The sequence below is a fragment of the Haliotis asinina genome, chromosome 12 (genome assembly GCF_037392515.1).
Source record: "Haliotis asinina isolate JCU_RB_2024 chromosome 12, JCU_Hal_asi_v2, whole genome shotgun sequence".
NCBI lineage: Eukaryota > Metazoa > Mollusca > Gastropoda > Lepetellida > Haliotidae > Haliotis > Haliotis asinina.
The window spans coordinates 26,818,182-26,829,727 of record NC_090291.1 but is presented as its reverse complement, the minus strand read 5'-3'; the positions used below and the strand labels follow the sequence as shown (position 1 = coordinate 26,829,727).

Genomic DNA, 11,546 nt, shown 5'->3' with positions numbered 1-11,546 from the left:
GCAAATGATAATCTCATCCTTGCATTCCTCCCCAATGGTCTTAAATACTTCTGGGATGACTGTGTTCTTTTGTCCCGCGTAAGCTGTACATGATGCTTGGGTACCTATCAACTGAAGCTAGGAACCTCAACGTTATGGCTAGCTTCAAGCCTGGAGGTAACGTATATGTATCCTGCTTCTATCACTTAAAATCACTGTACGTTTTGCTTGGATTTTATCGGTCATTAATAAGGGTGTTCACTTTCTTTTGCCCAGTAGTTCATTTATTTTTAATTCTAGTCCTCACACAAAAGTTTAGCAACACAAATTTGTATTCACATTACATTTTCATTTATAGAGATTGCAAATTATGGAATGTACACACGATTAACAAAATGAAATGAAATCGCATTGGGCAATAACAGACTTACAAATCATCAAAAGCATGTACTCGTGAAACAGTCGAGCAAAATGTGCTGTACTGATAGAGCAAAATGTTAACACTAAGGTTCAGGTCAGTGCTGGACAGTGCAGTAACGCCTATGACCACCATGAACACAAATGCAAACGTGTACACGTCTTTGCATTAACCACATGAACCTTTCAACTTGCTGTTATGGAATTTTCTGCCATTCTCTCGGTAATACCAGCTCAAGGTCATCCAGAGTCTGGGATTGAACATTGAGACTGTAAACACGACTTCCAGTATGTCCCTTACATGTTCAAGTGACCTTACAGGTCGGCCCATAGGTGTGATGTTGGTGATCTGAACAACACCGTTATCAGCTCTTTCTCGGGCATCATCGTCCATGAAAATGAGGTTTTCCCGCTTGTTGCCAGAGGAATGATGACAGGTAGGTTTACACCGATCAAGGTGCATGTTGAACACATTCATGCAAACATTTTCTGCGGGTGGTTGTGTTCGGATTATGCCGTTAATGTTATCAGATAATCTTTAGTGCCTGTCAAATTTATTTAAGTATTCTTTGAAGAATAACCTTTTCAGTAACATATCGGCAAATATCGTTATCGAGATTGATGAAGATATTACACTGAAAATACATGTTGCATAACATTTGTGAGGAGTATATAACACATAAAATCTCTGTTCATTAACCTGTACACAGGCGGGTTTTACTCGCGTTCGCGTTCTCGTTGAGCGAGATATATGTACCAAAAAAGTGTCAATTTCTTTTGTAAATAATTTTCATAGATTATCAAGGTTCACACATTTTGTACCCAGGAACAAGATATAACGCTGAACTTTATTAAATACCCAGTGTGAATTCTTCAACGAAAAGACAAGTAAGAGATAAAAAATTAAACCGCATGACGGAAACATTAAAGGGGGAAGGGATTGGCCAAGTGCAGTTTTATCCCCCTACACCCTGTATACAGACGGTTATTGGTTACCTCTCCTCACCCTCAGTAAGTATTCTATGTTCAGGGAGATGAATTATACAAACAAGCAACATTAACGTTTATTCAGTCAAATATTATACTCACACATCACGTTTAAACATTGCACAATTCATACAACATAAAACATATTGTACAAGTCGTAGTATAGAAACAGTGGGTCATATATGGTGTAAAAATACAAATGAACACGCTTGAGAATACTTGCGGGCAAGTATTTTCTTGTTTTCGACTATTATTGCCTTTTTATATCAGTATAGATTTAAAAGTGGAGCTGTGTGTTTTCAATATCCTGTCAACACCAACATTCCATGTACGTATTTGGTCGTATCTGGATGCTCTCTTCGCATACGTAACGTTGTCAAGGAAGCCCAAATAAAGTCTGTTCGAAAGATGCGTCGATACCTGAGAGCTTTAGTTGCATCTTCTTTCTGCACTGCCACGATAGGCTCTGGTAATGTCTCGAGAATGTCTTGAAAAGTCCGACGACTGCGCCGAGGACAGAAGGAACGAATCTGCGTTGAGGAAAAACTTCAAACTGAAAACAAGAAAAAGATAGCATCAGTCTAGCTGGCTCTCATTAATGCGGACAAATGTGTGCATGTGCACAACAGACACATGGGGTTAGCTCGTAACAATACGAACGTCGGATTACATTTCCCAGAACAGTGGCTTAAGGAAAGTTGCAAGCGCAAGCGGCATCAGAACATATTCTCCAAACAATTAAACCCCATACTAAACATTAACTCTGAGATATCAAACACCTATCAAATCAGATAACACTTGTGACGATAACCAACAAATCAACTCTGACTTCAAACAGTCCTCTTCAACAGTTTAGAGAGCCTAAATGGTTGTGACATGAATTGTTAACCAACATGCGCCACCACTGCAAAGTGAGCCTTTCAATGAAGTGCTTCTCGGCATCTCATTCCCACATGTCTGGGATGGGAGCATTACATGTTTGTTTCACAAGCCTCGCAACGTGAACGACCCAAGCAGCTTTTGAGTGAGTGAGTGAGTGAATGAGGGCGTGAGTAAGTTTATTAGTATATCAAGCTATGGTACAAATGTACTTACTGAAGAAGAAGGTGCGACTGCCTTGTCCCTTGACTGACTGTTCAATATTTTTTAATGTTAATTGTGTTCTATTTAGGGATGTCAAGCAACTGGACGCCACAGGTATTGTTACAAGCTTAAGGTTTCTTTGTAGGCTGCCCACAACTGGCAGTTTGACCTCTACTGGACTGTAATTTCAAGGTTGTGTACTGAGCCTTCAAATCTTTGTCCATCAGCCTGTAACTAGGTCGCATGAAAATTCTGGTCGGAGTAGGGTTTTATACAGTGGGGCTGACCACCCGATCCCGTTAGTCGCCTTTTACGATATGCATGTGTTGTTGAAGATCAATTCCAACCCGGATGTTCCCGGGTTCCAGTGAGGATGGAGATTCAGAGGAACTTGTATCTCAGGAAATCTAGACTTATTTCAGTTTGACTGAGCGAAGCAGAAAGGGGAATAATGCAGTCCACGGATTGAGCATTCTCTTCCCACAGAGGTTACTCAAGTCATATCTTCCCACGTAACATCTGTTCTAATACAGCCTTATTTGACGGTTATCGTAAAATTCCCTCGCGGCAAAAAAATCGCAACACGATTTATCTCCCTTCTTACTGTCCAATCAGAACACGTGATACATCGACTTTGATCCAATACGGCGGATCACCATGGAGTTAGTTGACTAACGTGGGGTCACAAATATCTCTGCCGTAGACTTATGTTGATGTGACACACAAGACATTTCATGGCTTGTCAACGAAGGCGATGGGGACGCCATTGATCCGCCATTGCACCACTAGTTCTGTCTAGAAGGAACGTTTCTTAATCGCACGGGGCAAGAGGTTCAAGTTTTCCCGAAGCATACGGAAATTAACAAGGCTTTGCAAATGGTCACCTTTGAAACAACGTCGTTTAGTAGCTGATTTGCACAGCAAAATCGGATTGTAACCAATCACCAACCTTGAACACTAGCGCCATGAATGGGTCGCATTAGAACAGTGGTTACGTGAGAAGGTATGACTTGAGTAACCTCCATGGGAAGAGAATGGGGATTGCAAGGCAGACTAACTAGTATTTCAGTGGGTAACAGATAGAAGCTGTGGGGTATTACAAATATATTGGGTGCTTATGATGTTGATCACTAGACTGTCTGGTCCAGAAACAATTATTTACAGACTACCGACATGTAGCTGGATTGTAGTTAAACAACAAACGAACACTTATCTCAAGAACAAATTGTCCATGCTTTCGAATTCTTTCCACTATTTCATTTGGCTCCGCAGTGAAATCCTTGCATTTAATGATTAGCACGAACAAAATATTTATCTGTATCCAACACGTCTGTGTTTATAATTTCTTAAAAATCCTAACAAGAGTCATCAGGAGATGACACATTCCCCCGGCCTCCACATATTTGAAAAGACAAATCATCTCACAGTTACTAGATGTCTTCTTAGATTAACTTTGAATCGTTTCCTTGGAGTCATGAAAAATATAAATGCCATATATCTGTAAATAGCAAAAGGTATCACTTCAATATCTGTCTCATATACCTGCCAAGATCTGTTGAAAGACATCAAATGGTTTTCGAGTTGTGCTCCGGAAACGAAGTCTATCCCTCCATTTTGACACTAAGTCCGAATTGTTTCCATGGAAACCGGGAAAATAGAACTGCCAAAACGTCGTAAATAGCAAAAGGCACCACTTTGTGATCTGCCTCACATATCTGCCAAGTTGTGCTGAAAGTTTTCGAGCTGTGCTCCAGAAACGAAGCCCATCCCTCCATTTTCAGAATCGTTCGTTTGAGAAAGTCAGAATCGTTTCTGTGGAAACTGGGAAAATGATAAATCACAAAAACTCGTACATAGCTAAAGGCACTAATTTGGGGTCTGCCACACATATCTACCAAGTTTTACTGACAAATATTAAGAAGTTTTTAGTTCTGTTCCGGAAACGAAACACACCTCTCACGTTTAAGACTAAGTCCGAAATGTGTCCATTGAACCCGAGAAAATAATAAATCACAAACACCAGTAAATAGCATAAGGCACCGCTTTGGGATCTGCCACACACATCTTCCACGTTTTGCTGACAGATATTACAAAGTTTTTGAGATGTGAACCGGAAACGGTACACACCTCTCACGTTTGAAGAAAATAATAAATAAAAAAAACTGTAAATAGCAAAAGGCACCACTTCAGGTTGTGATTTATATATCTACCAAGTTTTGCAGAAAAATATTGAACGGTTTTCTAGTTCTGTACCGGAAACGAAGCCCACCCCATCTAACCTAAAAATGTTCCATGGAAAAACAAATAGAATACAAATGCCAAAAATCTGTAAATAGCAACCATAGGTTCAGATTATTGCGTCTGTCAAGTTTGGTCTAAAAATATTGAACGGTCTCTGAATGCTCCAGAAACGAAATGATTATGGAGGGACGTACGGACAGACAAACGAGGCGAGGCGTCGACTATATCCCCCGCATTACAAGCTGGTGTGAGCGTGTGCGTGTGCATGTGCGTGTGCGTGTGCGTGTGCGTGTGCGTAAAAATCCCAAGCCCCGGGCACCAACCAAGTTTTATTGTATAAAGTATGTGGCGCCTTATCCTGACACAAGTTGATACTTGTATTCACAACACATTGGCGTGTTGATGCTGAGACTCTACCTGGCATGTCCCTGCTCATCTGTGTATCTGTTGAAGTCCTTTCCCAGCACCCAGTACAGCTCTCCCACTGTGAACACAGGACAGCCACACTCTCGTCTTGTCACAAACGTCACGTGTTGCTGGGCCATGTCACCGACACCTGGAACAATGTGGGAGTGTTTTGACATGCACATTTCAAGTGATTGTGTCTGTAACGCCAACTGGCATTTCGTCCCAGAAATAACTTTTACTTCCTAGAGCTAAGGTACTCTAGATTTGTCAAACCATTCTAACCTGAGCAGGACTGCTGTGCATTTTCTTCCGTTGTAAATGGGAGATAACCTAGCCCATACCAACAGTGCAGTTGAAAAACTCTGACTCACAATATACCATCCCAATGATGCTGGTCTGTCAAATATAGGATATGGGCGACGTCATGTTCTTGCCTCGGGAACCTACCAACTGCCACAGGAAGGACTAACACCGTAGTAAGGTCCACAGAGCTCAATACTTCAACTTCTGTTATTTATATAAAAAATGTTGGGGCTTGCACATGATCTTCGCTAATTTAACTATCTGGATATAAAGCTTTGGAACCTATCGGCTTATACGTTGTCTGCCCCACCTGCTACGCTGGGATGAGAGTCGACGCTGTACGTCACGTCATACAATGAAGTCACATCTGTTGACGTACCGAAAACGTTCTTATGCTATTGCTCTGAATCCCTAAAACTTACACAATTGTAAATAGCATATGTCGAAATAACACACTTCAGACGGGCGTTCATTTGGATGCGTAATATGATGTGCAGAAATGCATGTTTACTCGTAAAATCGGGCAAACCTTACGATAAAGTTCGAATGGCTTCTGATAACGATAGATCAAACTATAGATGGCAATTGGGTCACTCTGTCACGTATGACGACAGATCGTCGACTCATCTGGCATGAAATGCATGTGCAGTTTACAGGCACAAGGGGTCCTCTCAAAGGTATTTTCTGCTTTTCCATGTGTGTTGAATCTATCTCATCTACTGAGGAACATGTTACGTGTCTTTCTTTCATAAAGTTTATGATGTGATAGTTAAAATATAGTTACCCACAGAAAAGCAATCGTATAAAAGTCATGAATACCCGAAGATCGGCAGGACTGGATATTATTTGCTTCCTTAGTTTACCTCCACCCATAGGATTATCTTCAGTGACACCATTATCCCCTAGTCCGACCCAACTACCGTCTGCGACACCCTTCCCGGTTTTTGCTTTTGAGATGACCCATCCCACCTGTTTCATGCTATAGTGATAGTGAGACTCCATGGTAGCTATATCCTAAATAGTTTCTGTATTAAACGGGTCTTTGTTATTGTTTATGTCTGCTATGTTTGTAATGAAGTGAAGTGTAATTTCAAAATGAGCATAGAAAAGTTTCCTCATCATTGTACACTAATTTGCATAAAGCCATGGCCTGATCCAGATACGTCGCTTTGGGCTTCGGGAAAAAGACAATACTGCTTATTTCTGCACTAATCTTTCATGAGTAAAGTCCTCTTTCTACGTTTGCTATCTCCCTACCACTCAGGCTTTAGTTAGGCCAAACTTGTAATACAGATATTTCACACTTTCACATTTTAACTACACACATTGTAGATATGAAGATGAGAAAAAAAACGGTTTTAGTCCTAATTCTGACAGTACCTTGGCATGGGTTCAGGAAAACCCTTCCCGTTCACAGTGTAACGCACACATACCACTTGCAGTACAATCCAATGACCAATATTATGAACACCGCCTCACGCAATCGGCCACGTCTCCTAGCATTACTGTGCAATTCAGCCCTCTTTTCTGATCCTAACAAGGCCATACAGAGTACACCATGATCATTTAAGACTTACATGGTTTTAAATCTTCTTCAACGTTAAACAGCAGATGTTTGTAGCCAGTGTGTTCTTCAATTGCCAGGGCTCGTAGCTTGAAGGCTGAAACAATCGAAATTTGATCATTAGTTGTCATTTTAACTGCATGTATCCTCTATATCTCCCAGCTATGTGTATGAACATGGCGTCTCACTTTCTAACCCAGTCGACCCACTTTCCACAGCCTTACCTGGCTTTTGGATGATTTTTTCAAAACAAATCTTAATTTGAAACATCTCTCTAGAAATACTCGGCAAAAACGAGGATGCGATCTTCAAACTGAGCGTTCGTGACCCCATCTGCGTAAAGGTGTGTTAGGTGACTGTGTCCTCATCTCGTTTAAATACGAAACACAATGAAATGAAATGTTCACGTTACACACACTGGTTCCGAAGAAATTGATGATAAACATGCAAATTGCTGTAAATGTGATTTTTTAAAAGAAATAAGTAAAACCTCAGTTTACCAACTCGCGTAAAGAATAGTCCTCAGAAGTCAACCTCGACCCAAATTTATTGCATTAAAGCTGGCGGCGTACCTCGGATATCTTGAATACTTACACTCGTTCACGCGACTGCCATATTTCATGACAGAATCGGGTGGCAGTTTATAGGAATGGACACAGCATAGGTTTGGGGAGTGAGGGAAGGTGTGTATTGCTCTATGTTATCACTGTTCGAGGTGTTCATAGATAATTTGCAACCCCGTTTTATATCAGCTTTGCTCCATATCGAATTGTGTGCAACAGACGAAATGACGTATTATCAGTTCCCAATTGCATCCACATATGATCTGTGGGCAGTGCAGCTAATGAGTCTAACAGATGACTGCTGGCTTGTAATCCCATACTCCCCAAAACCTTCGTTCAACCTCTGAAGCATTACTCTGATTCTGACAACTGGAAACATTTCTCTTCACGTACCATACGTGGAGGCTCTCGCCAGGGCGCGGAGTTGAGTCATGATCGGGGTGTCTCGCTGACCGCAATCCACGCACTTATCTGCAGATTTGCAAGGTGTATTTTACATCAGCATGAGGTAATGTCAAACAACTTACACAGACAACAATATCGATGAGCTAAGGCGACTTTCAACAGTATTTCAGTTACACTGCTCAAAATATTCTAAGGAATGCACGGTTCTTTCGTTAAAGAACAGCTGAACAGTCATGTGTGGTGGTTATTGAAATGTTCTGCTTTCCAAGTGTGGGTGCTCAAGGCTATAACCAGGCGAGGTGAACTCGTGAGTGCATTTATAATTGGCCCCATTACGTTTAGAGTACTGACCGTTTATACAACTGCAACCTCTCATCTGGTCGTTGACTTGAAGTGGACAATAGAAAGGCGTGCTGACCACATTGTCCGTGCTCTCATACGTTCGTGGACACGTCCATTCTGAAACGAAACTTGAAATGAACTGAATGTGATTCTGTGTCGAACAGTCGAGTGACTGACACCTTGAAAATCGATCTTGAACAAGTCAGCGATCATGACCCGTCAATCGCCTCTTACGACATGCATAGGTTTCTGAAGACTGATTCTCATATGGATTGTGACAGTTCTGTGTGTGTGATACTTAAGGCTGAATAAAAGGTTGGATGGGTCAAAAGCCCGTGTCTACTGTTATTGGCCCGATTATACATGACAGGTGAGTGCAGAGGCATACTTGGACTAAGTAAATTAAAGGAACAGTCTCACCGCCCTTGTCACGTTTGAAACAAATGTGCCCGTGAAACATTTAATGTTTTTATGCAGCCTTAGTTATATCATGCCGTGATGTCATGTTGACGTGAGAATTTGTGTAGCCTGTGTTCAGATACCGTGGACTTTACTTCAAAATTAAGGACATAGTACTGCTGACATATGTCAAAATAATCCGCAATTATACTGAGGCATATATCAGCAACATTTCAACGGAGGTCTCTCTGCCTTCTCATGGGGTGCTATGACACTCGTTAAATGGTGGCCACTGCAGTCATATTGCTGGAATATTGAGCAAAACAGCGAAAGACCTCAGTCTTAGCCAGTCAGTCAGTCTCAGCTAGTCAGTCAGTCAGTCAGTCAGAGAGAGTCGCACGGAAGTACAACGTGAAACCTTAACAGCTGGTGACCTCTGTGAATCGTGTCCATGATGATAATTTGGACAAATCTCGGATGTCAGCCCTCAGTCAAAGGTTTCTGTCGTCTAGATCCCTGGAAAGCAAAAATATTTCAAAGATCTCACCGTCCACATTGAAGCTCCGTAGTGTGACCGTTGCGGGCTTAATACGAAATACATCATTGATCTTCATAATACGGAAGCCTACACACTCTTCTTCTTCTGCGCTCACCTAAAACAATAGTACGTCAATCAATTATTTGATCATTACGAATGACGAGTTGTGTTGGAGACCCGGTTTCGATTCCCCTCATAGGTACGATGTGTGAAGTCCATTTCTGGTGTCTCCGCCATGGCTGGAATATTGCTAAAAGCGGTGTAAAACCATACTCACTTCCCTACGATTGTGTTACTCTTGCGGTGTTAAACTAATCTCACTCACTCATTCTTAGGAGACCCGTGAAGTTCCCGGGGTAGAATAGGCCTTCAGCAACCCACGCTTGCCATAAAAGGCGATTATGCTTGTCGTAAGAGGCGACTAACAGGATCGAGTGATCAGGCTTGCTGACTTGGTTGACACATGTCAACGGTTCCTAATTGCGCAGATCGATGCTCATGTTGTTGGTCCCTGGATTGTCTGGCCCAGACTCGATTATTTACAGACCGCCGCCATATAGCTGGAATTTTGCTGAGTGCGGCGTAAAACTAAACTCACTCATTCACTCACTCATTCTTAGGATTGCCAGTAGGGAGGCAGGTCTCAGCAGGGTGGTGAATGTGTGTTTATAATGAAACGCTGCTCTCGGCAATGTTCCAGCTACCGAGTGGCGGTCTATAAATCAAGTGTGAACCAGACAATCCAGAGACCAACATCATGAGCATTGATCTGGGCAATTAGAGACATTGGTATGTGCTAGGCAATTCAGCGAGCCTGACCACCTGATCCTAATACGACAAAGCATTTTTACTTAAGACTAATTTTAACCAGGAGGTCAACGGGTGAGTGAAGCAGACAGGCTTTCCTTCATATACATGTAACCGTGACTGCACTTAACGTGTTTCACAGTTTAGGTTTTCTTTGAGACTGAAATGACGGTCAAAAGTCTCTAAGATATATAAATTATCCATTGCAAGAGATCTTGTGTTCTCAATACTGACCCTTCTCAGCTGTATTAGAACGTAGTCGTCGTTGAACGCTGCTGAGACAACCCGTTCCCCCTCTATCTGGTATACAGAAGGCAAAGAAGGGTTAGTTTCATTGTTTGCTTACATTCAGCAGTAATTTGTTTGCATGGTCACTGGTATGAATACTATTGCTTCTGTGACTTTATCTACAACGTCTACCACTACAACTACTACTTGTTCACCAACTACTGCTACATTTACCACCCGGGTAGTTCAAGGAAATCCACCACCTCTGTTTAATCAACATTTGCATTTATTCATAGGGTATCCCATATAAATTGCTGACGATCAAACTCGGACATCATTTCACTATTACCTCTTGGAGGTCACATTCATTGGGAACATAGCCACTCAGCATTCGAACGCGGACAAAGGTCTTGCCATGGTTGAAGTTGCCGTTATATCTGATGGATATAAAACAAGTATTATGTAAATGAGATTTGGATATTGCCTCTTTCAAATTCATACCCGTCATTTGGCGGATTGTCAGCTTGATGTGGGAGTAGGTCCAGAGGGATGCTACTCTTAGTTGTTCAAACGTTGATGCAAATGTTTGGTGCTAGAAAACAGAAACTATAGCAACGGTGATACTCCAACGGTGTGTGTGTGTGAGAGTGTGTGTGTGTGTGTGCGTGCGTGACGGTAACTCTGCCCAACAAACTGCGTCACAGGCCATTCATATAGATATAATTGTGACAGTATTCAAGGTGTTCATCTAGTCCACTCGTTCACTCACCCATCCCACCCCATGTCTGTACATTCCAATACATGTTCCGTATTATTTCCAAGATCCAATAAAAGTTTGATAATCATCAAGTAATCAGTACAGCACATACAGAGTTAAACGAAAGAATATTTTCAAATTTCTACAATCTGTGAGGGAGTCCACCCCATTTTGGTATGCACTGGTAGGACCCGAGAGTTGTCAGACAAAGAGCCTTTTCTAATTATCATATTTTATTGGGATGTCATCGTCTTTCTGCTGAAATGACCTGCTTGTGATCTTCCGTTTCCAGGAGGATTCGAGCTTTAATTATACTTACTTACATAAAGCTAGGACAAAACTGTTCGTCATTACAGTGTATGGGTACCCGGTGGGATACGTAAAATGAACTGCCTCAGGCCGTTTAATGCAGTAATTGATAAAATATTATCATTGACCATTTTATAAATATATTCCCGCATTTTGGTGATAGCTTCGTTTAATCATGAGTTTTCTTTGGATATACAACAAAATTCAGGTACTATT

The 11,546-nt window shown here is 41.6% G+C and overlaps 1 protein-coding gene across 1 annotated transcript in view; it reads right to left on the bottom strand.

Moving 5' to 3' along the window:
- Positions 1-1,442: 1,442 nt before the first annotated feature.
- Positions 1,443-11,546, bottom strand: part of LOC137258998 (complement C3-like) — a 52,697-nt gene continuing 42,593 nt past the window's right edge. The window contains exons 31-38 of the mRNA XM_067796700.1: positions 10,614-10,701; positions 10,271-10,336; positions 9,239-9,344; positions 8,302-8,409; positions 7,939-8,016; positions 6,996-7,079; positions 5,125-5,263; positions 1,443-1,936 (exon numbers count right to left, since the gene is read on the bottom strand). Of these exons, the coding sequence (XP_067652801.1) occupies positions 1,813-1,936; positions 5,125-5,263; positions 6,996-7,079; positions 7,939-8,016; positions 8,302-8,409; positions 9,239-9,344; positions 10,271-10,336; positions 10,614-10,701 (793 nt within the window). The 3' untranslated portion in view covers positions 1,443-1,812. The remainder of the gene's footprint in view (positions 1,937-5,124; positions 5,264-6,995; positions 7,080-7,938; positions 8,017-8,301; positions 8,410-9,238; positions 9,345-10,270; positions 10,337-10,613; positions 10,702-11,546) is intronic.